Below are 27,820 nucleotides of genomic sequence, written 5' to 3' on the forward strand. Positions count from 1 at the left end.
GGGCCCGGGCACGCCAAAAAGTAATCATCAGCGGGAAAAAAGGGGGGAGTGGGGGATTGGGGGATTGGGGGACTGGGGAGAGCCAGCCATTGACCTCGCAGTCAACGAACCACAAGGATGTCCTGCTTCCCTAGTCGCATTGTAGTCCTGCTGCCGTCCGTCGCTGTGTCCGAGAGAGACAGAGAGAGAGAGAGAGGGAAAGAGAGAGATTTATGGGCGCGCGAGTTGAACGAACCCAAAAAAAAAAACGGCAAAACGGCCAAACAGGAAGTGGCCTGGGGCCTCGAACGCCATTTGTTTCTGGTTCTGCCGCTGCCGGGAGTCGATTACATAATACTTCCTTCTACACAACAATATGGCGCCCCACCCCCCCAACCGCCCGTCCGCCCGCACAAGCGGCGACAAGTTGGGCAAGGAGCGACTGGTGGGGAGTGGCGGGGAGTGGCGGGGAGTGGTGGGGAGACCGGAAGTTAACCTTGAAGCCGAGCAACCGATGAAAGCCACGACGATGGTGGGGGCCTGCTAGGGGTGGCTCTGCGGCAACAACAAACTGCGCAGCATCCGAAAAATCTAAGTCCCCCCTTCCCCCACACACCCCCCACACCATTCCCAGGTCCCAGATCCCAGCTATTCCATGCCCCACCGCCACCGCCACCGCCACCGGCAGAGACCACCAGCGACCGGGACACGTGTTGGAAGGGGAGTGAGAGCTGGAAGCTGGAAACGGAGAGCAGCGTCTCCCCCTCACACCTCCCCCTGCTCTAGCCCCTGCCACCAGGCCGTCGAATGCAAAGAAGTTCACGGCAAACACTTGACATTGGAATCGATAATACGCTGAGAGTTTCCAAAAATAACCGCCCTACTCGGGGGGGAGGAGGCCTTTGGGGGCGGGGGAGGGGCCACAGCGCATTGTCTTGTGTAAATGTTTGTGTAACGAAGCCTCCACAGAGAGCGGAGAGCGGGGAGCCGCCCCCTGGCCCCAAAGATATCGATCCAGGGATCTGTCCATGTGGTTGCTGCAATCCCTGGGTGCAATCCTCGCCTCCCAAGCCGCCTCGGAACTCCTTGAAGATCTTCCGCAGGCCAGAGAGTGGGAGCCTCGTGGCAGGCCAAGATCACGCAGCAACAGGGCCTCAGGGGCCCCAGAAAACCCAAGCCCCAGTTTTCCTTTGGGTTTTGGGGGGTCCCAGCCCCCAGGACCCCCTCACGGACTTTAGTAAGAGCCACCAACTAGTTTGAGGCGGTGTTCCCTGCCAAGGTTATGCGTGGTCAAGGTTGAGCTCGCCTCGTGGGGCCACGGGGGCATGCGGATTGGTGGTGTGTTTTTCCGTTCCATTCTTGCGTTTGGCGTGACGTGGAAAACTTCCATGAAAAGGCGGCCGTAAACAAGTTGACAGCATTGCCAGGAATGGAAAGAACCCAAGGAAATTGTCGTGGGATACAGAAAGGGAGGAGGAGGAGGTGGAGGAGGGGGAGCGGAAGGAGGAGGGGGAGCAGGAGGAAGAGTGCTATTAATAGCCAGGAACTTTTCCTTTGACCCAGGAAGTCAGTTGTCCCCACAACCCCCCTCCTTCCTCCATCTCCTTGCTACTACTTCCCCCCTCCTTCCTTCATTCCTCCTTCCTTCCTCCTCCTTGAAACTTTCTTGAAGTTCATTCACAAAACAGCAGATAGAAAGAGCCAGAAGCAGAGCCATTGAAATCGGCTAACAAATTGCTCCACAGGGGGTCTCCCCCCCCCCTCTCTCCACCACCTTCAAGGGGTTGTGTGTGTGTGTGTGTGTGTGTGTGTGGCACATAAGTATGCTATAGTTTTGCGGATGAGCAGGAGGTGGCTTTCGGCTTTCCATGAAAATTATTTCGAAATGCAAATTGAATTTGCGTGTGGCTCGAGTGGGAGGGGGGGGGGGGGGGGGGGGGGGGGGGGGGGGGGGAATGGGATGACGTACCTCTGAAATGCGCAACAGCGGGAAGGGAGCTTTCCACCCCTCCCTCCCCCCCCACAAATGGCAACAAACTTGCGGCATGGCCTTCGCCAAAGAGAGAGCGAGAGAGAGAGAGCGAGTGGAAAGTTCAAAAGCGTGCAATGCCAAGGAGAAAGTTCTGGCAATGTCACCCGAAGTACAGTCAACCCAAGCGAAGCTTTTTGCTCCGGCACAAGAGCGCAATGCCACATGCCACAAGCCCCTCCCACTCTGGCCGAAAGCTTTCACAGAGAGACAGAGAGAGAGCGGCCGCCTCAAGGCCGACACAAAAATTTCCACTCCTTCAAGGACCTGTCCCTACAGCAGGGTTTAGCGTAAAAGCTCGCGCAGAAAGCTTTTGCCACTGCCTCTGCCTCTGCCTCTGCCTTGGTGAACGGTGAAGTTCAAGGTTAAAGCTGTTGCCACCCACACACCTCCTCCCACACACACACAGAGGCTACACGTGGCTCCAACTGGTGTGCGGAGGGGAGGAGGGGGTGTGGGGGGAGGGTGTGGGTTTGCATACTTTGCGGCGCGTGGAGCTGCTTATTGTTCAACGGCTGACGTCTGATGGACCTTTCTTACGCACCTGTCGCCCTGCCCCAGCCACCGCCTGTTCAACTTTTGACCTTGTACAGCACTACCCAACCCCCCTCCCACCGCCCCTGTTCCTGCCACGCGTTGTGGGGGGGGGGGGGGGGTGCCTGGGTCCCTTCTGTTGATTACATTGCGGCGCGTGACTTTGATTTGATTTTTAAATGATTCTTTTAGCAGCTTGACTCTTCAGCTCTCCCTCTCTCTCTTTCGCTCTCTGTCTCTCTCTCAGCCGCTACTTCTGTCTTTGCCATCGTTAAAGGTCAACAAAAGGACGATGCTTTCAGGCTGATGCTTTTTATCACCGAAGGAGCACCCCCCCCCCCCCCACCACCGCCCCCCCTCGCTCCGCAGCAGATTGGGGAATGAGGGAAAACGAAGTTAAATATTCCTTTAATGCAATTAAGCCACGTGCCCGTGTCGGTGGGGAGAGGGAGGGAGGAGAGGGGAGGGAGGACAGAGGAGCAGAGGGGAGACTGGAGTAGCAGGCTGTCCAGAAGTGGGTCTCTAAGAGATACAGAAGATTGCCAAAGAGCTGAAGCCTGAAGCAGGATCTCCATCGCACACCGACAGCCAGGGAGGGGGGAGGGGAGCACCGGCGGGGTGGTGGAGTGTGCGGGACAGCCATATTAAAAATAGTTTTCCCAAATGTCTAACGTCGAAGGACAAGCCCCGGGCCGACCGGCCGGCCGGCCGGCCCCACACAGAATTCCATTAGGCAGAAATCACGCGGGGGGGCGGGTGGGGGGTTGAGGGGTGGTCACGACACCCACACGGTGGCCATGACCGTGGCCGGTACGTCAATGCAGCAAGGTCACACGAAACACCGGGCTGGAGGGCGGAGCCCCCCCCCCCCCCCATCCTTCTTTTTCCACGCTTTGCCTTGCACTTGAACTTGCGCACGCGGCAGCTGCATGTGCCCCCGCCCCCCCTCCCCCTCCCCCCTTCCCACACCAACACTCACTCGAGGTGCACTGCAGAGGCGGGGGGGGTGGTTGATGGCCTGCTATCTACAGTTGGGTGGGTTTTTTGACCTTCAGCCGTGAGCTTTGCATCGGAGCTTATTTTTAGTCTCGAGTGTCGACAGAGATGCAGCAAGAGACAGAGAGAGGGAGAGAGAGAGGGAGAGAGAGCGTTGCATTGAAAGGTCATTCGTTTGACCGAACGAACCCCCAAGTCCATGGCACTGGATGGAGCATTCAAGGTCGAATCGCTGCAGCTGCTGCAGGTCCCCCCCCCCTCCCCCCTCTACCATGACGATAATTGCCAACCCTCCCAGCCACCACCCCCAAGGGGATAGCGACCTGGGGGTCGGAGCCTGCCTGGCGCTTGGCATTGACATTGACGCAAATTGCCGAGGGTCAAGCGCACGGCGCTCTGACTGCGTAATACGAATGTTGGAGTGAATCAAATTAGTTGGGCGCCCCAGACCCCCCCACCCACTCAGAGGGCTGGCTGGACGGGCAGCTCTCGGTGTGGGCCCCAGAGCTCTACTTCTTGCCAAATATCTGATATTTAAGTACATTTCCAGTTGTCGCTGGACTGTGAACCGTTTCTGTTGCTCCGAAGGTCATTTGGGGGCATGGCATGGACTGCCTGGACCCCGGTTTGAATTTGGTGAGCAAATCGTTCATGGGTTCTACGGCATTCTGTGTCTAAAGCCGCAATCAGCACTTTCGGATGAGCGGAATATTAAATATTTCCCGAAACAAAGCACACAAAAATATATATTGATTATTTTTATATTTTGTATGCGATATTTGGTTATTTTTGATCAGAAATCAGCACTTTCGGATGAGCGGAATATTAAATAATTTAAAAAGCGAAATTTTGTAACCCAAAAATAATTAAATACCGTTTAAAAAATGGTGAATAAATGTATAAAAATCGTTCCAGCCTTTCGTGACACGAGATTTGTATAGAGATATATTGGAAAACTGGTAGAGTGCAGCTTTTATTCTGTATTCCAAGTCCTCTTTTTGAACAGGCCTCGTCTGAAAATGTTCTCTAGGGCCGACTCCTCTGGGCATTCTCCTGCCTTCCCTTCGTTGCCGGGTATGAAATCCACTTTATTATGTGGAAAACTACTCAAAGAGTGTACTGTTTCGTTGTTTCTTGTGTGGAAGCTCTTGAATTTCGAGCATCCTTTGGGTAATTGGCGCTGGTTTGTTTTCTGGGAAGAGGCAGGACTTGTTTAATTGGTCCGCCTGTTCCTGCCACGGATGTGGGACTATCGAATGTACAAAAGGCAGCCAGAGGTTGCCATGGACACAGGCAAAGACCCTTAGCTACTGCTTCTGCTCCGCCTCCTCCTCCTCCTGGTCCTCCTCCTGCTGCTCCTCCTTCTCCTCCTCCTCCTCTTGCTCCCCCTCCGAGGAAAGTTCTGCGCATTCGCTGGGATTTAATCATCGCCATGAAATTAATCAGAGCCCAACAGAAAAGAAAAGAAAAGAAAGAATAAGAGAAAAGAGTCCACCAGGAATCGCCCCCTGAACGGCCGTTGTTCTTTGTGTTTCCAAATGCAATTCATGCAGTACTCTATATACATATGTATGTACACTCAATCGAGTACATATTTAATATCAAATGATATGCAGAACACAATTAAAAAACGTTCAAGCTCCAAGCTCGCGGCGGACAGGCAGGTCATAGACCGCCTCCGATGAATCGAGCCGCGAGCGCGGGGCATTGCACTCCTCCGCTGTGGGGCAGGGGGCAGGAGAGGAGGCTCACAATCTCGATCATGACGGAAAGAAGTACTTGCACGCCCTAATTAAGCGGTCAATGAGCGGTTCAAGCGGTTCAAGGGTGCAGCGGCAGAGTATCCCCCGGGATACATGGCTTTGGCTTGAATTCTGGCGAGTACCGAGGGCAGGCCTCAAGGAGAGAGAATACCCAGGCGATTCGTGCCAGGGCGGGGGCCCTCAATTCAAGGCGTGGCATCCCCAACGACAACAACAGCGACGTTCAGGGCCTGCCAGCTGTTCTCTCTCGCTGGCGGCTCTTTCTTTTGTCTGCATTTCTGCAGAGGAAGCGGCCAATAAGTGCAGCAAAAAAAGACAAAAGCCGAGCCACAAGAGCCACCGGAAATATGTATGCGACGAACTCAATCAAGTTGTCCTTGGCCGGCCCCAAGCACGGGGGGTGGAGGTGGGGGGCACTCTCCTCTCTTCCCCTGCGGCAGATGCCAATAGCACGATCGTTGAACCCCCCGCCCCCGCCGCAATTGATGGATTTTCCTTTTCCTTTGAATACTCGCTTTTGTGGTGTTAAAAATTATGAAATTTCACAGATATTTGGGTACAGGCTTTCGAGTGAATTTCGTTGATTCTGAAAAGCGACAAACGGGGCACAATCTGCCGCCAGACATCGGTCGAGAGTCGACAGTCGACAGACGACAGTTTGGCCTTGGCACGAATCTCCCTGAAGAGATCATATCACGGCACGGCACCTCCTCTGGCTCTGCCCCAGGCTACTCCTCCTCTGCCTCTATCTCTGCCTCTGTCTCTGGCTCTGGCTCCTCTTCTGTCTGCTCCTCTTCTGGCCGCTCCTCCTCTGCCTCTAGCTGCCCCTCTGCCTCTGCCCCTGGCTCCTCCTCTGCCTCTACCTCTGTCTCCACCTTTGGATACTTTCTTGTGGTTGTGTTTTTTTTTTGGGTTATTTTTGAGGCGTGATTTACGGCGTTCTTGATGATGAGTTACGAAAACATTTAAGCGCTTTGAGTGCTCGTTTCGTATGCGCTGCACGTTGCAGAATCCCATCGAGAAGCATAATTCCTACAATTACAGGACAAAGGACAGATCCAAGATCTTTGGGGACCTTCGGAAGCATGCAAATTGCTGACTCAATGCTGTGGGGGGGGGGCAGGGAAGGGGCAACGAGGGTGCAGCTATAAATAGAGCAGTTCCATTTTTCTTTGTGGCCATCGATCCATCCCCCCCGCCACGCCCTTAGCCTGGCTTATCGGCCACTCTGTGGGAAGGGGAGGGGAGGAATGGAGGAATGTACTCTCTCTCAGGGCTAGCAGAAATGTCAACTCATGTTTACCCCACACACACACACACGCACACACACGCAAAAGTGGAATGAACGGAGCAGACCACAGACCCCACCAGCTTGTTGATCCCACCACACGATCCGATCTGATCCGATCCCAGCAGCTCCCACCCAATCTCTGTCCGCGGGACGGGGCCCCAATGCTGAGATACGCAAAATCTGAGCAGAAAAACAAAAGATACAACAGATAGAAGACACCGCAAGATGCACAAAAGGAAAAGCTTTGAAATATGAAACTCTTTTTTCAAAGCTAAAAAAAAAGCATTAAAGAATATTCATGAAAAATAACTTCAATTTTTTTTGTTTATGGCTTGCAAAATGGGAAATGATATTTTAATAATTTAACATTCTGAAATCCCAATTGATTCGCTTCAAGAAGGTTTTCACTTTAATTTTGAAATTAAATAAATAATTCATTTAAGGAATAAAATAAATAAATTAACATAAAGTGAATTTTAAATTATTTATTTAAATATATTTAAATTTATATTATATTATATTATAAATATAATTATTAAAATATATTCCATATTTTAAATGAATATATTTCCAATTTTAAATAAATATATTTCGCACTTTTAAGAATTATATTTCATATTAAAATGAAATATATTTTATATTAATATATTTCATATTTTAAATAAATATATTTCGTACTTTAAATAAATATATATCATATTTCAAATATATATATTCTATATTTAAAATAAAGTCAATGCAATTCATATTTTCATATTAATATTAAATATATTTCATATTTAAAATTAATATATTTCATTTATATACATATATATGTATATATTTTTTTATTAGAATTAGTACTGTATTTTGTAGTTTTCATTATAAAAGAATATATTTATATATTCATCATATTATATATATATTCATCAAAAAATAAATATATTTTTTAATTAAAATCAATATTTATTTCCCAAACAAATATTCCATTTATTTTTTAATTGAAAATTTGCAGAGAATATTTCCATTTTTAAATCAAAAAGAGTTCCCCTGAATTGCCCTATTTTTTTCTCTAAGTGTAGAGATGTAAAGAAATGTTTTAATTTTTGGACAACTGAAATCTTCCAAGAATATTCCAACGGTTGAAAAACAAAGAGAAATTTGTACGAATTTTGGTAGTCCAGATCCGAATCGTGAGGCACACCTTGAAAAGGAACCACAGCGAGAGACAGATGCAGATACAGATACAGCCCGGAGACCGGAGACCGGAGACCGGAGACCGGAGACCCAACCCATCTACAGGTCAGGGTCGGGTCGCGTACATTTAGGCCGGACGGACGGAGGGACGGAGGGAGGGACGGTCAATGGAAGATCACCACCGAAATTGGGTCAAGTTTGGACCACGCTTTCCGCAGCAGCAGAAGAAACAACAGCTACAACGACAAACAACAAACAACAGCAACAACAGCAACAACAAATTGAAGTCAAGGCATCGGTCGAAGGTTTTTCCGCACTCGGAACTCGCCGAAACGGCGGCTGTGCGCTGACGCCGTCACCGTCGCCGTCGCTGGCGCTGGCGCTGGCGCTCCACTCCACTCCACTCGTATTTAGAGCGTCAGTCAATATTTGGATCTGGGCGTTGCTAAACGCTAAACGTCTGACCTTAGGTCGTAGCGGGGCTGGGGTTTGCTTTTGAAGCGGCGGAGATCCAACCGATTTGGGTTGGGCGCTTGAACTTGAACAGAGATACAGATACGGAGACCCCAGAGCCCAGAGCCCATAGCCCAGACACCAGACAGAAATTGGAAAACCAAAAACTGCGGCAAGCTTCCATTGATAACCGCAGCAGGCAGCAGGCAGCACTCCGACAGTCGCCCGCATACACCCGCAGAGCGGCACTCGGAGGGGCACTCACGGCCTCTCGATAGGAAACCAGTTTTCCTTCGCATATCTTGATCTTTGTTTGGGTTACTCATTCCTCATTTAAATGGATGCACAAGACACCGTTATGACTAGCTACTTCCGATATTTTTAGTGCCCCCCCGCGCTCCTCCCCCCCACCTCTCATTTCTTGATCTTTTCGATTTATGATTCCGATTTCGATTTGGATCTTATTTTCATCTGGGCCCTCAATGACAAGTGGCAGCCTTAGTCTCAGGCCCCAGCCTCACCCTCTCAGATATGCATGTGTCTGTGTGTGTGTGTGTGTGTGTGTGTGTGTGTGTGTGTGTGTGTGTGTGTGTGTGTGTGTGTGTGTGTGTGTGTGTGCGTAGCCCTGTCCAGCCGCCCATCGATCGATCGATTGGAGCGACTTCCTCAACCAATTAATCAACGAAAATCATTTCAAAAAAAACCGAAGAGCCTCAACGAAAACTGCAAATGGCGTTAAGTGGATTTAATATTAGATATACGATTTGGCAAATCGGATTAAAGATTAAAGATAGCAGACAAAACCAACATCATTAGCATTAGCATTATTTTTTGTCTCTTAAAAATAAAGAGAATATTTTTAGATATGTTTGGAAGGGAAAAGTGAACTTTTTTTAAATATTTTTTTATAGAATTCACTTTTGATTATTCGATTTAGTATTCGGTATCCCTTGAACTAAAATTGAGAATTAAATTTAAATATATAAAATATAATAAATAATATATATAAAAAAAAAATAATATATAAATACAATAAAAAAATATATAAAAAATTAAATAATATAATATAATAAAATTAGTATATATAGTAATATAATAAAATAAATAATTAATATATAAATATAATAGAAAAAAATATACATCAAAAATTTAAACTCCATAGAAAACAAAAAATAATACAAATATAAATAAATAAAAATCAAGTTAAGAAATTAATTTTATGACTCAATTTCGAATTAATATTCTGTACAAGCACAGGTAAAAAATATATAACTTACAGGTGTAAATAAAAAATAAAATAAAAAAATATATATTTTTTTTAAATAAAAAAAAATAAATATAAATAATATGCAATGCCAGAATATATTTAAAGGGCCAACGAATCCCAGTTACAGGCCACCACTAAAGGACAGGTCCACTCTGAACTGCTGACCCCAGCGATGGCTGTCTCGATGTATCGGTGCAGATATTCCCGAAATAAAAATAAAAACATTGAGGAGCATCAACATATTATAATTATTACTTTCGTCTGAGCCAGTTTTTATTTCAGAAGCTTTTTGCGAGTCTTGCAAATTTATCGACGTTCTGTCTGGCACGACAATCGTTGCACACCACACACACACACGCACACACACGCACACACCTAGCGACTGACAAACGTCCGTCTCCAACAAAAGAGAGAAGCAAAAAAAATATATATGTATATATATTCGTATTCGTATAACCTTGATCTTGGCAATGTGATAACCCTAACCTTGAACAACGTTTCGTGTTTGATTTTGTTGGTTTTTGTTGCTTTGTCGTTTGTGTGAGTGTGTGTGTGTGTGTGCGCGCGCCTTTTGTTGCTGTACTCTTTATTTCTTTTGTATACATTTTAATGCCTTTTTACTTGTGCGATTCGCAGCGGGATTTTTTCCAGAATTTTGCCTCTGTACACTGTCTGCGCCTTCAATTAGGCGAGGGCCCCTCCCTCCATCTGACTCACCCTCACCTCACCGCACCTCACCTCACCTCACCCTCCACCCCACCTCATCGTCCGGCACCGATCGGATGAGGCCTAGTCTTAGAGCAGAGATTAGCCCCCAAAAAGCGCTTCTGGCTTCCGCTTTGCAACGGCGGCTTTCGGTGTGGGGGGGGGTTGGAGGGGGAAACCAAAGACAACACAAAAACTCGAAACTGCGAGTAGTCGCCGCTGCCGCCGCCGCTGCCGCTGCCGTGCCGCCTTCCAAGTTTAGCTCATTAATTAAAAGCACGAGCGAGCCCCCCACCGTTGATTATTCAAAGTGTGTGTGTGGTTTTTTTTTATGATTTTATTCCATATTTAGAGTTGATTGGATCGGATCGGATCGGAACGGAACGTCAGTGCCGTGTCGCAGGCGCCCCCCCCCCCCCCCCCCCTCTTCTGGCGGATGATAAATGAACTGCGGGCTTGGTGATTTTTCGGGCATTCCATCTGGGAAATGTCAAGTTCAGGCCATGATCGAATACCCTCTACTTTGGCGGGTATAACGGTTAGTGTCCCCTTTCCTTCTGCTTTCCTTTCCAGCACTCGAAAAATTGCAAATTCGAAGTTTGACAGCTCGTCAGAGAGCCGTCTGCCGCGTAATCAGTTTGATTTTATTCCGTTTTGTTGCTGCACTCGGTGATTTTTTTTTTTGCTGTTGTTGTTTTTTTTTCTGTTTGTCATGATGTGCGTCCTTGACCTTGACCATAAACCCCCCCGAATTCGCTTTGTTCCCTATTTTCTTCTTATTTGTTTTCAAAGCTGTTTTCGAGCTTGTTTTGTGAGAGTATTTTTTGCTCTGTGTGTGCGTGTGCGTGTGTGTGTGTGTGTGCTGTTTGCTAAATTATCGCTTATTATTCAGTTATTCAGTGCGACATTTGTTGGTTTTAATTTGTACACCCGGTACTCAAAGAGTATCGAGGGCATATTCGATTTGTGAACAATTTCTCACCTTTTAATTTTCATAAAGTCTTCACTTTGTTTTTTCGTTCCCACCCATACAACGAAAGATATCAATAAGAGCATACACTATTGGGTGAGGTCAGCCACGAGAGAGAGAGAGGGACATATTCCATGGTTTGGAATGCCTTACCTTTTACTATCGCGATGCTTGCATGGAGAGCGCTCGTCGCTCATCGCTCACCACTCATTCTTACTGCATATTTTCCTTCTTCCATTTGGAGAGAGGGAGAGAGCAAAACTGCGCGCCCTTTTTGCATATTTTTCACACACACACCACAGCGCTAGATCACGTGACCAAACGCCTAAAAAAAAATGCTTATACCCATTTACAAGCATAAGTGGGAAGGGGACAATAAATTTCGCGGCTTTTTTTCACTTTTTTCACTTAAGAAAAAAAAATGATGGGTGCCCCGGGGTGCGGCGCACATATTACACATGAAAGAAATTAAAAGAAACACATAAAATAATATGCCAATAAAAAAAAAACACTTGTTGCACTTCACTTGCATCATTTTCTCTGCCATTTCGCCCCCGCACTTGCTCTGGCACTTAAACACAAATTTTCGGACATATTTTATGTTTTTTCACTTCTAGACTTCACTGCGAAGCTGTGCGACATTTTTTAACGTAGGATTTTTCACTATTTTCCGGCTTTTCACGGCCCGAAACGCGGAGCTGGCTGAAAGGCGCGCGCCTGGGCCGGTTGAAAAAATTAGAGTGGGAGAGAGCGAGAGAGTGACAGATGCGTACGTGACTTAGGCGCTACCCATTCCCATGCTTCCAGGCTCTCCTTTTGGTCCACTTCCTAATTGCTGGCACATTCCATGCTCTCCGGCGGCTGCTGCTGCTCGTCCTAATTGGTCTCTTATTGGATTTTCTCCCTCTCCCAATGCAAAAGGCAGATCGAAGGGACACCTGTAGAGGGTTAAAGTGCGTGTGTAGGCGGCTTAGGCGCCGCTCTCTTTTTGCTCATAATTGCTGCTGGTGATGCTCGTTTGCTTCTCCCTCGCCTGCGCCTGTTGGTGGGTGTGCGAGGGAGAGGACAGGGTATATGGAGTTCGGCGCTCGGGAGTTATCTTTTGTTGTTTTGCAAGCAAATCGCAGCAGCGGCGGCGGCTACTCCAGACAACAACAACAAAAACAAGCAAGCGACGCGTCCTTGAAACCCAGGCCGCTAAACTCGAAAATGCCGACATCGACACAACAGTCGCGACGCAAATAACTCACAAAGCGCAGGGCCTAGGTAGGCGGAGGCGGAGGCGTAGGGAGAGAGAGAGAGAGTGCAATCGCCTTGCATACATACATATATATTTGATGTCGTTTTATACCGTTATTGTAGTGCGACTTCTGTGGCGGAAACTACATGCATATACTGCTAGGCGAGACGGAAAAGGGTTCAAGGATTTCTGCTCTCATGCTCCAGGGTGAACTTTCCCCTCTCTCAATTGATTGATTTGCAATGGTGCGATCGATGCCCCTCCCTCGCCCTTTGCGATTGTGTGTTGCATGCATGAATGTGCACGTTCTGTTGTTTGCATGTCGAAAAGTTTTGATTTGCGGCTCGTTAATCGACACGTGTGCGCCTCGAATTGATTAATAATTCGAATAGTATAATTTTTCAACTTGCGTAAACAGCGAGCAGGGGTGCCTGTGGCAGGTGCCGGAGGAGGGGTACTAATATTTGGCGCGCGCCAAAACGAATCTCGCAAGAATCAGAAACAGGAATCAAGCGAAACCGATCATAAGAACAGCAACAAAAGCAACAACAAATTATATTAATAATCAATAATTGTTCAAGGTCGACATAGGAATGTTTTGCCGCAAGAAACGGCCACTGGAATGAACAGCAGCTCTGACAGGTGGGTGGGGTAGGGGTAGGGGTAGGGGGGGGGGGGGCCTGACACGAGTGTGGCTTGGCCGCAAGTGTGAAAAGCAACAAGGGAATTTGTTCCTACATCAAACAAACAAAAAAAAACAACAAAAAATCCCATTAAAAAGTTAATGGGAAATTTCGCTGAGGTAATTTGCCATGTTTACAGTGCCACACACACACACACACACACACATACGCAATCAGCTGTGACAAACGCAGTTAAATATCAAATAAATAATACAACTGTGCGGGGGGCGGGGGGGGAGGAGGGAGTAGATGCAATCCCTCCACTCATCAGTTTTCGATCCCCCAAAAACGAATTGCGCGCTATTCTTGATTCCCTCCCCCCCCTTGGGCAAAACTATTTCGTGCCCCCCCCCCCCCCCCCCCCCCCCGCCATTCGGCAGCTTGTTTTTCTCGGCAATAGATGGATGTCCGAGAGCATATGATCAGATTCTGCGGATATATTCTGCTGATTCAACTGATTCTTTCGTTGTTGTCTCGTTTTGGTCGTTATCCGATCCGAACCAGAAACGAAGTAGCAGCTGTGCAGGGAGTGGGTGGGCAGAGAGCAGAGCGACGGCCCCAAGGTCAGTCGGTTGAATAATTAAGTGCGAAATAAATTAATTTCGGTAGAACTTTTTACTATGCCTCGTCTGTGTGTGTGCCTGTGCGTGTGTGTGTGTGTTAGTCAAGCATCTCGAATGACAAAACAAAAAAAAAACGAGAGTTGATGGGTGGCCTGGGGTGGGGCACTCCTAATGCTGCGGCAAGGTCGAACGGCCCATCGGACATTCACTTAAAGATGGACTAGATCGATAGGTCTGATGGGTCTTGCCACAATTCGTGGCACATTTCTTTGCCTGCCTGCTCGCTCATTAACAACGGGGGAAAGCAGAAATGAAATGGAAACTGACTGTCTGCTTGCCACAAAATGGAATGCAACAATCAGTGGCAGGCGTTTTTGGCGCGCGCTCCGTGAAAGTTGCGCCGCGAAAGTGAAAACTGATTTGAAATTGAAAATGTTGAAGACATGAAAACCCACTGACACCAATACGCTTGGTGGGCGACGCGACAGGGGTTTCGGTGGGGTGGGGGGTGGTGGTGGGGTGCAATGCTTGTGCAGCTGGAGGCGCCTCTGTGTCACGGCAATTAAATTATTTTCAGCAAGTGCCCCGAAACAAATTATATTTATTTATTTATTTGCATTTATTTGCCATAACAAAAGCAGGCACAAAACAAATGTATTGAAACACAAAACCCCAATGACCTTGAGGTGCAAAAAAAAAAAACACCAAAACCGTCTGTACATATATCAAGCAAAATGCAATTAAAGCCACCGAAAACAGATATAAATAAATACAAATAGAAGCAACTGTTTCGCTGCTTAGAACTGAAAAAAAAAAAACTCAAAACCAAATTCAAATTCAGCTTTGAATTATTTTTTAAAGACCAGTTAAGCAAATAAAAAACAAGATACATTCGTCTGTGTTCTGGCAGTACCCCTTGCCCCCTGCCCCCTGCCCCACAGGTTTTTGGGGATATTTTTTCAAAGGTTTTGATGGAAAGTTTTTCCTGCAATTAGGGCGGTGGGGGGGGGGGGGGGGGGGGGGGGGGTTGTATGTATGTATTTTGTTCCTCTATGTAATTTTTATTCGAATCTCGAGTTTTACGAATTTGCCGTGCGTCTGAGGCATTATTCATGGCCTGACGCGACGATCGGGACCGGCAGCTGCCATTTTTGGGGTCATGATGACGTTCACACTGCAGCCGCATGCCGCATGCCGCATGCCGCATGCCGCCTGGTGCTACTACCGGCGTTCCAGCCCCATGCCATGCCATGCCGTCATGCCCCGCCGAAGCAAGCGCGCCAAAAGATGACTAAGCGAAAGAGCAAAGAGAGCAAAGAGAGCAAAGAGAGCAAGAAAGCCGAAGAGCAAACAGCCACCGAACAAAGAGAGCCCGAACGTCGAAGAGAAACCAACGCTGAGAGCTTTTAAGCACAGTGGTGGGAAACGAAATTTGAATTTGCTGCTGAAAAGCCGTTAATGAAGCTTTTCTCTCGGGGGAAAAAAAGTGCACTTTCTTTGTAGCACTTTTTAGTGGCATATCCCCTGGGCAGATAAAGATACATATCTGTATTTATAGGTCTTCCATTGTGTTGGTAATATTTCGATCGAATTATTTGCCATGCAGGGCCTGGTATCCGTTATCAGATTTATTGGCAGGCAGAGATTTGAGCAGATACGATATGATGTGATATGATAACCTTGAACTCGAGTGGTTTTCAGGCGGAGATAACGCTAAACAGTTCCCAGATAACAGGACCCCTCCCCCACCCAACGGCAGCTATAAAAATACCGTTTATCAAAGGCACCAGCAGGGCACCAATACAGGCGGCTTCTGGCAAACTGTGCTATCGAATTTCACCGGAATCTGCAAAGTATCTGATAGATACGATTTCTTTTGTTTTCCCCCATAAACTGTACTGCGTTCTGTGCTGCCCCGTGGCGCTGTTTGCCGCTGCTCCCTCGCAGCCGTCTACGAAAGCGATGGATGGATGGCAATCGACGACCTTGACCGTGAAATTTAAATTTAGAAGCTACGGCGACGGCGGCTGAGACGTAAATAAATTAAATACCAAAGAGCTTTCCGACCGCAACCATCTGTGTGTGTGTGTGTGCGTGTGTGTGTGTGTGTGCGTTCGTAATTAGTACACAAAAAAAAAGCTGCGCTCTGTCACAGGTATTCCGTGGCACCACCCCACCCCCCGCAGTCACCACCACGGGATACAGATTCAAAGGAACTTCGCCAATTTGGCGCGCATGTGACTTGTGTAAATATTTATGTGGATGTCTTCGGATATTTCGGGGAATTATTTTTATATGCACAAGACGCCGGGCGATTTAATTGAAATTTGAACTTGCGTGTCGGCGCCGCCGTGACTTGTGCAATCATGCAAATTGTTCTAATTATATGAAATTGGGTGAAGCTGGCAAGTGCTATTCTATAAATAAATAGAATTGCTCTGAACTGTTTGAAAATGGCGCCAAACGAGAGCCAGTGCTGTCTGGTGTTGAGTAACTATTTCGGGTGGTACCAATCGATATATCGATAAACACAGAAAGAATGCAATGGCCATAGAGATGGTCGTTTCTACTCACTGTTCACAAACAGCGACAGACTCGTTCAAGGATATTATACATAAATTATTGCCTATACCTTACAGCCAGTTGATCATAAAAAACAATTTGGGCTTTTATCTAAGTCTTCAATTTGATTTAAACGTGCCACGGCTTTATTTGCTCTTATTTTCGCTGCTCAAAAATTCGATAGTTCCTGGCAGCTGTGACCAGTGACTGTAAAAATACACGTGACTAGCAACAGGTGAGCAAACGGGGGTCATCACTAATAAACAAGTACCGCAAATGAAACATTTTTCTAGAAGCAACGATTTAAATCGTACTTTTAACAGTAATACCGTCATTGCAGGAAGTAAAAAAGTCAATTGGAACTCCTTTGAGGCATACCTGAACACAGAAAGCCAGAAGCGAGCCGATAGTGGCCGCCTTGGGTTAGCACGTGGAGCACGTGTGGGAAGAGTTTTTCGTTTATCCGATACGTTCATTAATTGAATTCAAACGAAAATGTTAGAGGACAACACATTTAGTGAATATTATTTATGCAACTTCAACGATGCCGTGCCACTGGATGGTGAGTATTGCTTCCCCAAAGGAGCCTGCTAATATTAATGGCCACTTCCCCACCCAAAGATTTGCCGGCCGATGAGCAACTGCGCCAGTTATGGACCGGCCAAGAGCTGTGGACAGTGGAGGACCTACGGCAGATCATCACCAACTGGCAGGAAAGGGATTCCCACATTAAGGAGACTCCCACGCAGCTACTCAACAGGTTTCTGCGTCTGTTCTTCGCGTTTGTGCAGAACAATTGCACGGGACCCTTTGACAAAGTCGCCGATTGCCAGAAAATGCTGAGCCAACTGCAGTTGGAGGCATTTGAGCCGCAGGAGCAGCTGAAGGCCAGCGGCGAGGAGTTGAATCCCAACGTCAAGACGGGCGAACTGCTGGTTGTGGCCAGGGAAATACTGCGCGGCTTGTTGGAAGCTTATCCAGACTCAAAGGTAAGCAAACAGACTGTGCTTTCTGTCAGACGATGATCCCAATCCTTCTTTAGGTCCTGGCCGTGTGGAATATACGGCTGATTTGCCAGCATCAGCTTATCATGGACGACCTGGCCGCCTCCCTCTACGAGCAGTTCAAGGCGGGAGCTGTGGTACTGCGGCCCCAAGCGAAGCACTTTTCCAGCAGGGAACTGCAGTCTCTGCTGCTGCTGGAGCTGGCCAATGGCTACCTGCTGTTCCATCGCTCCGAAATGGCCTCCCAAGTGCTGGATGAGCTCTGCTCGCACCTCCAGGTGGAACTGAAGGTCGAGGGTTTGCTGGGAGTGCGCACAAAGTTCCAGCAGAAGCCCCTGCCCCAGCTCTGCCTGAAAGTGGAGCAGCTGTCGGAGCTGACGGAGGCCAGCAGCCCTGCCCTGCCAGCGGCTGCCGAGACCAACAGGCAGACAAAGCTGCCCAAGCTGCTGCTCCTGGAGGATGATACACGACTGGAGCGAATACGCTTCATTGAGCCAAAGGACAATGATGTCATGACTTTGCCCAGCGTCCTGCAGGCCCTCGTCCTGGCCAAGGTGTGAGTAGACAATCAATACGACAAGATATGGCTTCTCTTAATCCGTGATTTCTTCCACAGAAAACAGTTGAAGCGCTCGCAGCCGAAGGACCGCCTGGCAGATGAGCAGCTGGAGCCGTACACCCAGACGTTGCTCTACCAGGAGCACGGACCCCTTCAGGTGCGCCAGGCAGCCTTGCTCCTGAACTGCCTGCAGGAGTCTAACCAGCGCCGGACTGTCGAGCGCAGCTGGAAGCAGTGCGAGGAGTGCGTCAAGCTGTTGGACCATAGCGAAGAGCAGCAGTCGCTGAGATCTAGGCTGTCGTATGGATTCGCGGCCCACCTCCAGCCCATCTGGCAGGTTCAGCTTCAGCTGGTGGATCTCCTGAGGTCCCTGGGAATGACCAAGACAGCTCTCGACATTTGCCTGAAGATTCAGGCCTGGCAGCAGGTTATTGACTGCTACACCAGTCTGGAGCTGCGGCACAAGGCGGCGGAGATCATACGCCAGGAGCTGGAGAAGAAGCCCACGGCGCTGCTCTACTGCCTACTGGGCGACGCCATCGATGATCCGCAGTGCTACGAGCAGGCCTGGCTGCATTCCAAGAAGACGAGCAGCAAGGCCCAGTCCTACTGGGGAAACTACTTCTACAGAAGGGCGGAATATGCCCAGGCCCTGGAGCACTTTCAGCTGTCGCTGGAGATCAATACGCTGCAGGAGTCGACGCTCCTGCGCTGCGGCTATTCCGCGATGCAGCTGGAGAAGTGGGAGGCGGCCGTTAAGTCCTACCTGGCCTACACCCACCTGGAAGCCAACGGGTTCGAGTCGTGGAACAATCTGGCCAAGGCCCTGATCAACCTGGGCGACAAGCAGCGGGCGCATCGTGTGCTGGGCGAGGCCCTCAAGTGCAACTACAGCAACTGGAAGGTGTGGGAGAACTACATGCTGGTGGCCGTGGACACCTGCCACTGGGACGATGCCATGCGAGGCTACCAGCGTCTGTCCGAGCTGAAGCAGCACTACCTCGACCAGGAAGTGCTCGCGAGAATCGTCTACGGCATAGCCAAGCAGCATCAGGAAGGACCCAGCCAGCTCCTAATCAAGAGGATTGTCCAGCTCCTCGGCCAGCAGTGCATCCAGCACGGCAACGAGCCCCTGGTCTGGGAGCTGGCTGCCGTGGTGGCCGCCACACCGCTGAAGAAGGCCGAGCGGCTGGTCAAGTCGTATCGGGCCTACACGGCCAAGCATTTGGGATGGGAGGTCAAGGCAGAGCATGCCCAGAAAGCTCTGGATCTGTGCCTGGAGGTGGCCGAGCTGTCTCTGGCGGCGGTCCAGGAGCATGCCGCCGACGAGAGCGAAGTCATGATCACATCCACACTAAACTCGGCCCGACTGTCCGGTACATCCTGTCTGAACGCCCTGCGGCGCGCTATCAACGTCAATGTGCCGCCCGAGCAGCAGGAGAAGGCGGAGCAACTGGACAAACGGATCGCAGATCTAACCCAAGTGGTGCAGCAGCGAATGAACACGCAACGGTCGGTTTAGCCGGACTCTGAACTAGATTTAGTGTTTATTAGTTGTACATGATAATTGTGTATTTAAAAAACTCCTTGGGCGTCGGCTAAGTGTGGCATGGGCTACCGTGTTGTGTTGAAGTTTCGAAAAGTAAAAGAAACAAAAGGATCAAAACTAAATGAACGGGTTTAAAGGACGTTCAGCTTGGTGCTGATCAGCACTCGAACGCTCTGATCGAAGGCCCCACAGACGGCGAGGCCCAGCTTGTCCGGATGCCAGTCGAAGCAGTGCACCGGCTGGGAGCTCAATGTGGCCGCACTGACCATGTGCAGAGTGCCAGCCACGCCCGTTTTGTTGCCGTCCGCGTCCTGGACGACTCTCTTGTCGGGATACTCGTACTGCCAGAGGCGTATGGAGCCAGTGCCACCGCCAGTGAGGAAGACATCGCGATTCTGTGGCAAATGACGAGCCATCCAGACAGTGGCTTTGGGGCCGCTGATGACACCGTTTGTGCCCACACTACGGCCGGCGTTGCGCTCCTCGACATAGCTGAATCCCTTGGTCGGATGCTGGTGGCGCATATCGTAGACCAGGAGGCCTCCCTCCAGCGTGGTTACGGCCAGTTTATTCATCGGGATGTCGCGGCGATCAAACTCGAGGCCACAAATGCCGTTCTTCATGGACGCCTCCCAGCGCACGGAGAGCGTACGGAGGTCGAAGAGCTTCAGGTCCCCGTTGTCATAGCCAGCCGCTACCATGCGCTCCTCCGAGTTGAAGGTATTGCCGAAGGCCACTGCCCAGCAGTCGCGCCGGCCGCTGCTCTGATTGATGCCGTCCCCCATTTGCGGTGGCGGTGAGATGTCCACCACAGGAGACTGTCCCTGTCGTATGTCCCACACCTTGACGGCGCCATCACGGCTGCCGGTGACGATTTCGGGGGCTCCACAGTTGTGCTGATTTCCGCCAATGGCATCGATGGTGTTGATGATGGCCGTGTGGGCCTTAACATTGTACACCGGCAACTCGGGACGCTCCATATCGCTGAAAAATAGCCTGATGGATGAACAGATCTAGCATTGGCAGTGGCCAGTGGCCCCTGATATTCTTACAGCACTTGCAGCCTCCCCTCGAAGTCTCCAATGGCAATGTGACGGTTTCGCAGCGAGGCTGCCCCGAATGTGCCGCACTTGAAGGCCACCTTCTTCTCCACAGTCTTCACCTTGACCAGCTGGTCCTCGTTCAGCTCGTAGATGTCCATAATGCCATGGCTGTTCGCCTTTGAGCCGAGCACCACAAACTTGGCCGAGAGCGGAATCCATTTCGTGTCGTACACCGTGTAGTTAACGGACGCGTTCAAGTGCTCAATCAATTGGGGCTTGTCCATTTTGTTGCCTTTTCAGTTCAAGCAGAGTCTGATTATGAAATCTGAACGGAATTTCACAAACAACTTGTTTAAAATGCGTTTCCATAGTTCCGACGTGCCGGCAAGTCAGAGTTTTCGATATATTATTAGATTATTTATCAATAGTTCTCACACGCTGATTTCGAGCCACAATTTGGGTACTCCTGAAACGCATTTCCATTCGCGTGGATGAGCTTTTCCAAATAGCATTGCACTGCTCATATTCGTGCGAAGTGAGAGACAGCTGGGGAGAGAAAATTAGGGAGACACGTGTCCCGGCTATCAATCAAAGAACTGAGCCAGTATTTTTTTTCCAACACACAGCCAGCAATCGATAGTATCTGCCGCAGCGCTGATTCCAGCTCTACATATATTTCTCTCGCTCTCTCAGATGGCTCTCATATGCGCGGCCTGTCGGAAGAAGGAATAACCCAATAATACTGGAAATTAAGAGGACATTTAATGTGTATGCTGCTCATTTGATTTGAAATTTGTATTTTTTATGAATGCCGTTTCATCAAAAAATATTTTTGAAGGAAACAGGTACCGGTTCGTTCCCGAAGCTTTCATAGATAAGCGTTGCGTGTCCGTTTCAGGAATCGCCATACTAAAATATCGATAGCTGGGGATATTTTCGACGGCGTACAGATTCCGCACACGCATTTTGCATGCGATATTTTGCAGTATTGTGCAATAAATTAAATATAAAAACCGCAAACATCGCATGTGAATTTCCTTTCTGTTCTAATATGTGATATCGGCAGGGCTCAAAACTAACAACAAAAGCCAGAGCAGCTGTGACGGCGTCGAAAGCTCCCCGTGAAAAGCTTTGATGGTCTCCAATTGGACGCTCGCAAGCTCAGTGTCGTGTCGCACTCATTTTGGGGCCGTTGGTTTTCCGGGTGTGTGTTTCCCTCTAGCGCGTGCATCTGTTTTTGGCGCTCGACCCCAGCAGCAAGCAGCAGGCAAGGCAGCAACAACGACACGACAAACTCGTACGTACATACGTGTGTCGCAAGAGTCGCTTTTCTCGGCAATAAACAAAAACAAAGACAAAAACAATAGCCAGCAGCAACATTCATCGGGCGGTTGAATAAGTAAAAATAACAAAATAAAAGAATACAAATAACGGAATTGCTTGAAAGCACGCCAACGCCAGCAGAAAATATAATAATTAGCTTTAATCTGTTGGCTTTTAACATTTTTTTTTATATGTGATAATTATGAAACAAAAAGTTCTTAAAGTTAGCAAAGGATTGTGAAAAGTGTTAATCAAATATTTTACTGGCAACAAGTTGAAGGTGACAACAATCGACAGCGCGAATACCCAGCAACTGAAAAAATAAAAAATAAACATACAACCACAAAGGCAGCGTATTTGGCAACTGCATCGAATGCCAAACCAACCAAAATTTCATTTACGAGTTGTTTCCGTAAGGTAAAAAACACCAAAGATTCCTACATTGCGGTCTATTGGCAGGGGCAGGGACTGGGACTGGGGGCAGGCGCCCTCTTTCGATTTCTTGTCAATTTAGGCCAATCAAATTAATTGTACATTTTGCTCAGCTTTTTCAACGCCTTTATTGTTTTCATTTGCTTGGCGGCACTGCCCGCTCCCCCTTCTTTTTTTTTGCTCTCTTTTGAACCGTCTTTCTTTGGGGAGCATTTGCACTCGAGTCTGATTGGGAGGTCTATTTGTTGCTGTTGCTGCATTCCCTTTCATACATACCACATACATACATACATATGCTATATGCTATATGGTATATGCTATGTGCTTGTTTCTGTCGTTCTTCCCGTTTCGATGGTCTGCTCTGTCTGTCGATGCTGCCTGCTCCTCTAGCTTCTTTATTAACTTTCAATATTTGCACAGAGGAGTGGTGGATACTCGTGATTGAGGCCGAGATCGTGATGATTGCATTGCCAATCAGAGATTCATATATATTTTTAGTCTAGAGAGTTCTATTGACTTTGCGGGGGTGATCAGATCGTGATCAAACAACAACACGAGCTCAAAACGAGCTTCGGCTTCTGCCATTCCCTTCTAGATTTCAACTTTCTCTTGAATTAATTTTTATTTTTATTGTATGTTTTTTTTTGCCAGAAAAAGTGCATAAGCCATTAAACTGTCAACCTGTTGATTTATCAGCTGATTATTCGATGTATGTACATATGTGTATGTGTGTGTGTGTGTGTGTGTGTGTGTGTGTGTCTTATCAACATTTGCCATTATCGGAGTGCAAAAAACCCCAACCCCTGCGTTACACCTGTTGTGCCACCGTTTTTATGAGAGTTTCGTTTCGAGTAAAGATTGTATGGTGCCTGATAACATGAGGTAAAGCTCAAACATTCTATTGAACGCTGCTCCAATTTCATATTTCATGTGTGTGTGTGTGTGTGTGTGTGTGTGTGGAATGCGTGCGTGCGCAAGTGGCAAATACCCTACCCATACCGTACCCCCCACTCAGCAAGCTATAGAAAATAAATAAATGCCGCCATCGCCACCAATCGAAATCTAAACAAAGAGTTATCAAAAAAATCTGCCAACTGTGGCACAACAGAACTTCCCCCATCCGTATGAAACAAAGTATCAAAGTCCGACCACCCCCGCACCCATATCCGAACGGGATACGACACGGAAACACTACACTGAGCAAAAACAATCCAAAGTACGACTGAATCGAAGATGATAAGACTTTGAACCGAATCGGAAACCGAGTCCCCGACCGAGCAATAAATACAATTAAATACCTACAATATTGTACACGTATGCCTGTATGTGTGCCAGCTGGTACGTGTTACCAGAGCGGTTCATAACTTATCGCTTCAGCTACTGCTTGAACTATGCAAAGCGTTAGGGCTATGTTGATCAAAACTGACTCATTACCAGCCCGTTTGAGTAGAAACTGAGTCAGAACCGCATTTAGAAGACACCGCATCCCTAATCAAACCCAAACACGGCTCTTGTTTGGTCTCTCTGTTACACTCTCTGTTTAACTTTTCGTATTATATTATTTTATTTTATTTGGCCAAGTAGTACGTACACATAAAAAGCTCGCGTGCCCCCATAAATAACCAGCCAAGAGGTGGGCAAATATTTGACTCCCCTCCACTCCCCTCCGCTCTACGGTCTCTTATGTCCATCAGCGTTTATCAGATCAACCTGCAGCATCCACTGAAAACTAAATACGGAATAAGAGCCCCAGAGATCACACAAATAAAGGCCCCAGCTCCATAATTAGTTTTCTTTATTCCATTGGGCAGAACAGACGCGTGTTTCCAACTCCCATCGAGAGAGAGAGAGAGACTCAATCAACATGATTGAAGTGCGTGTACCACCTGAAAACCCCCTCCGCCACTTGCGTTGCGACTTTGTCTGGTGTCTATCTGTCTATGACGTGATTGGGCTTACGTAATCACTAATGTGATATCAATTTTCCACGCCTGAACGGCCGGGAACGGTGTGCGGTGCGGTGCGGCTTACTGCAGCCATGTGAAGGCCACTCGAGACCTGATAAGGACAAGGGCCGCCCACTCAATCATTCGACACCCGTTTTTGGGGGTGCGGGTTCGTATGTGTGCGTATCGTATCTTACTATAAAACGTGTATCTCAAAATTTCACCCCACCCCCTTCCGCCCACACAAAGGACGAAAATCTGTTGCATCCACAATATTGCACATTCGAGAAAACTAAAAACGCAGAATCATAGATAATGACCATATCTATCAGATTGCTGAATCTGGATCAGATCAGATCATTTTTATAGCCAATAGGAACAAATCAATTTGCACTGGCTTCGCAGCGCCCGACGTCACGCTCAGACTGATTTTCTGTCTCTCTCGCACGCACTCTTTGTCGTGTCGTTTAATATTAGCGGCGTCTGCCGGAGGAGAGCCATACTGACTTAGTATCGGGTATAACCGTAGAGTTGCGGTCTCCGCAGCAACTCACAACGTTCCCCCTCGTTTTTTTTCGAGCGGCTTTTTTTCTGGGTCAACGAAAAGTTTTCTTGTTGCAGTGGAAAGTGTTTTCGTTGGGTAAAATGGTAGCCGAATGTCAATTATTTTCATATTTGGACATTTAAATTATTATTCGTAGGGCTTCAAAGTGCGGGGAGGGGTAACGAGAGGGGGGGGGGGAGGGGTAGCGGTGGGCTTAGAGTTGATTGAACTCCACTTTGGGGAGAGTGAAACTTTCTCCAAAACTTTTGAAGGCAAAGAAAGTGAATTTCAACCGTAAATCGGGGTCGCATCTCCCCACCCCCTCACCCCCTCACCCCCTCGCCGCACCCCTTTTAGCCGCTGCCTCGTTGCTGTAACAAATTGATAGGCGCTTAGCGCCGGTTGCCGCCTGCCGCTTGCCACTTGCCGGTTGCTGGAAAGTGAAATTATTTCTATTTACGCTTCAATTATTGAATGATTTTCGTTCATTTATTGGCCGGCCATTTACTGCGATGGTGGATGGGGGACATCGCAGGCATCGCAGGAATTCCAAAGGATCTTTATTAAATAAAGTTCGTTAATATGAATAATAATATTTAATAATATAATATAATAAATCAAATATTTATATATTTAAGTAAAATATTTTTATATTTCAAATAATTATAATAAATAATAAATATGTATGTATATATTAAATTTATTTTTGTTTCAATACTGAAGAGATTGTGCCACACATTGCAACAACAGAGCACGGGTCGCAGGAACAGCCCCGGATCGGTCGGCCCTCAGGCCCATTGTATCGTCCATCGCAATCCCATCGGGTCCATCCTGGCGCAGGGACCTCCACAAAGTGAATGGAATCGTATTCGTATTCGTATTCGTAGTAGGCGTGCCCTCCTCGACAGAGTACTCAGATTTGTGCCCACAAATTGTCAGGAATCTTGCCAGTCAGTCCAGTCGGAGTTTAATTCATAATCGAAAAGGTTTTCGTCGGCTTGAGAGCTTTGTGAATTGTGAAATTGTTGTTTGGAGCTTTGTTTGTGTTTCTCGATTTTCATTTTTCATTTTTCAGTTTTCGATTTTTGTTATTTGTTCGAAATGGACCTGGACCTCCTTTCCAGTAAGGAGTCGTTGGACACGGGCACGTTCCAGAGCAAACCGAAGGCTGCTGCTTCGGCCAAGAAGAACGCGACTCCTGGGCGTGGCACCACACGCGGCGGCAACGCGACGCCCGCAGCGGAGACCGGGGGACGTCCGAGTCGCAACAGCAGCAAGCAGAGCGCTCCTCCTGGTCGTCGCGCGATTTCCCAAGGCCTGGACAACCCACCCGTCCGGGGGCGCTCTGTGGGAGGGTACTTGCTGCGCAGTCGCAGCGCTGTGTCGATGGCCAGGGCCAGAGTGCTGATCACACCCTTGCCAGGCGAACGGCGGGAGGAGGACGCACCCCAAGGCCGCTGCTACGGACCGCAGAGACGCCTGGATCTGGACCAGGATCTGGCCCAGCTGAACTGGACCGGCCATCAGGAGGATGCTGGCCCACGCCACCCATTCAGCGGCTCGGCTCGTCGCCAGGGCGGGCGGGTGGCGCCTCTCCACCCGGGCACCCGCATGGAGCCCGCCGGGCAGAGCCACTCACAGGTGTCCGTGCCCCCCATGGCACACTTCCGTCGGCTATGCCGCGCTCTGGATCGTCACTACAGTCCCCTGTCGCACTTCCTCGTGTTCCTGGCTGGGATGCTGGCCACTCTGCTGTGCGTGGCCCTGACGCCCGCCAACCAATATCTCTAAAAAGACTTGCACTCGAACACTGAAAGGGGCAGCGGTTTCCACAACAGGCTGCAGATACACCATACACTACGCAAGATACACGACACACGATACCGATACGTGCTTGAGTTCCATCGCCGATCGAAGACTGTTCTGCCCCACAAATATTTGCATTGAATAAACGAGGAGGAATTCCACACCAGACTGCAGATACAGATACAGATACAGATACAGGATACTGGTGGAGCTCCTCTTGGATCGTCCTGTGGGGCAGGTCGCCTAGGTCGGTGGAGTATTTTTGTGTGACTTTTGTCGGAATTAATCCGATTGAGGCATTTCTGAGGATGTTGTGTGGCAAGTGCTGCATGCCTGATAAATCGTGGGCTTTTGGGCCATTGGTTGAGCAATAACTCGCATTTTCCCGGACCCGGACCCAGACCCGGACCCGGACCCGGACCCGGATCGGCCTCAATTCACGCATAAAATCCGCAATCAAATGTAAATGGAACGAGGGGGAACGTTGTGAGTTGCTGCGGACACCGCAACTCTACGGTTATAACCGATACTAAGTCAGTATGGCTCTCCTCCGGCAGACGCCGCTAATATTAAACGACACGACAAAGAGTGCGTGCGAGAGAGACAGAAAATCAGTCTGAGCGTGACGTCGGGCGCTGCGAAGCCAGTGCAAATTGATTTGTTCCTATTGGCTATAAAAATGATCTGATCTGATCCAGATTCAGCAATCTGATAGATATGGTCATTATCTATGATTCTGCGTTTTTAGTTTTCTCGAATGTGCAATATTGTGGATGCAACAGATTTTCGTCCTTTGTGTGGGCGGAAGGGGGTGGGGCGAAATTCTGAGATATACGTTTTATAGTAAGATCTAACAGAAGTGCGGATACCAAATTTGGTTACTCTAGCCTTAATAGTCTCTGAGATTTGTGGATGCCCCAGTTTTTCGTCCTTTGCGGGGGCGGAAGGGGGTGTGGCGAAATTTGGACACGAAACGGTCAAGGTCCGATATCACAGGAGTGTGAATACCAAATTTGGTTGCTCTGGCTCTTATAGGTTCTGAGATCCTTGAACTCATATTTTGCAATTGGCAAAATCGACCATGAAACCTGTGTGTTAGAGAGAGACAGAGCGAGAAAGAATGAAATTGTTTTCTTGATTCTGGCTATAATAATTATACGATCTGGTTGAGATCTTACATTCTAAAACATATAGTCATTCTCTACGATTCTGCGTTTTTGGTTTTATCGTATCTTTAAAAATGTGGATGCCACAGATTTTCGTCCTTTGTGGGGGCGGATGTGGGCGGGACGAAGTTTTGAAATATTTTTGTAGCAGTGACATATCACAGAAGTCTGGATCCAAAACATCGTTGCTCTAGCTCTTATAGTCTTTGAGCACTAGGCGCTGAAGGGGACGGACAG

At 48.3% G+C, this 27,820-nt stretch overlaps 3 protein-coding genes across 5 annotated transcripts in view; 2 read left to right on the forward strand and 1 right to left on the reverse strand.

Annotated features, from left to right (window-relative positions):
* LOC117186759 overlaps positions 1–26,590 on the forward strand; it is a 29,183-nt gene extending 2,593 nt beyond the window's left edge. Inside the window, exons 1-2 of one of the 3 annotated variants that reach the window (XM_033387971.1) lie at positions 25,535–25,635; positions 25,687–26,590. In XM_033387971.1, the coding sequence (XP_033243862.1) occupies positions 25,713–26,402 (690 nt within the window). In that variant the 5' untranslated portion in view covers positions 25,535–25,635; positions 25,687–25,712 and the 3' untranslated portion in view covers positions 26,403–26,590. Of the gene's footprint in view, positions 1–25,534; positions 25,636–25,686 lie in introns of those variants that run through there. The other 2 variants (XM_033387972.1, XM_033387969.1) reach the window with 2 other exon arrangements.
* Positions 16,469–22,106, forward strand: LOC108152665 (tetratricopeptide repeat protein 27). The gene is made up of 4 exons (XM_017282160.2): positions 16,469–16,773; positions 16,833–17,200; positions 17,254–17,771; positions 17,832–22,106. Exons 1-4 carry the CDS (start codon positions 16,707–16,709, stop codon positions 19,294–19,296), a joined length of 2,418 nt encoding a protein of 805 aa, XP_017137649.2. The 5' UTR covers positions 16,469–16,706; the 3' UTR covers positions 19,297–22,106.
* On the reverse strand, positions 19,292–20,675 carry LOC117186758 (WD repeat-containing protein 92-like). The gene is made up of 2 exons (XM_033387964.1): positions 20,376–20,675; positions 19,292–20,307 (listed from the first exon to the last, which is right to left on the reverse strand). The coding sequence occupies exons 1-2, from the start codon at positions 20,648–20,650 to the stop codon at positions 19,455–19,457; spliced, it is 1,128 nt and encodes a 375-aa protein (XP_033243855.1). The 5' UTR covers positions 20,651–20,675; the 3' UTR covers positions 19,292–19,454.
* Positions 26,591–27,820: the final 1,230 nt, after the last annotated feature.

The sequence above is a fragment of the Drosophila miranda genome, chromosome XR, assembly GCF_003369915.1.
Source record: "Drosophila miranda strain MSH22 chromosome XR, D.miranda_PacBio2.1, whole genome shotgun sequence".
Lineage (NCBI taxonomy): Eukaryota > Metazoa > Arthropoda > Insecta > Diptera > Drosophilidae > Drosophila > Drosophila miranda.

Excerpts from the sequence above, each read along its gene's own strand:
- LOC108152665 (XM_017282160.2), top strand. The coding sequence starts at position 16,707 with ATGTTAGAGGACAACACATTTAGTGAATATTATTTATGCAACTTCAAC. Across the intron at positions 17,201-17,253 it reads AAGCTTATCCAGACTCAAAG|GTCCTGGCCGTGTGGAATAT; the intron begins GTAAGCAAACAG and ends ATCCTTCTTTAG. Across the intron at positions 17,772-17,831 it reads GCCCTCGTCCTGGCCAAGGT|AAAACAGTTGAAGCGCTCGC; the intron begins GTGAGTAGACAA and ends TTTCTTCCACAG.
- LOC117186758 (XM_033387964.1), bottom strand. The coding sequence starts at position 20,650 with ATGGACAAGCCCCAATTGATTGAGCACTTGAACGCGTCCGTTAACTAC. Across the intron at positions 20,308-20,375 it reads GAGGGGAGGCTGCAAGTGCT|CGATATGGAGCGTCCCGAGT; the intron begins GTAAGAATATCA and ends GCTATTTTTCAG.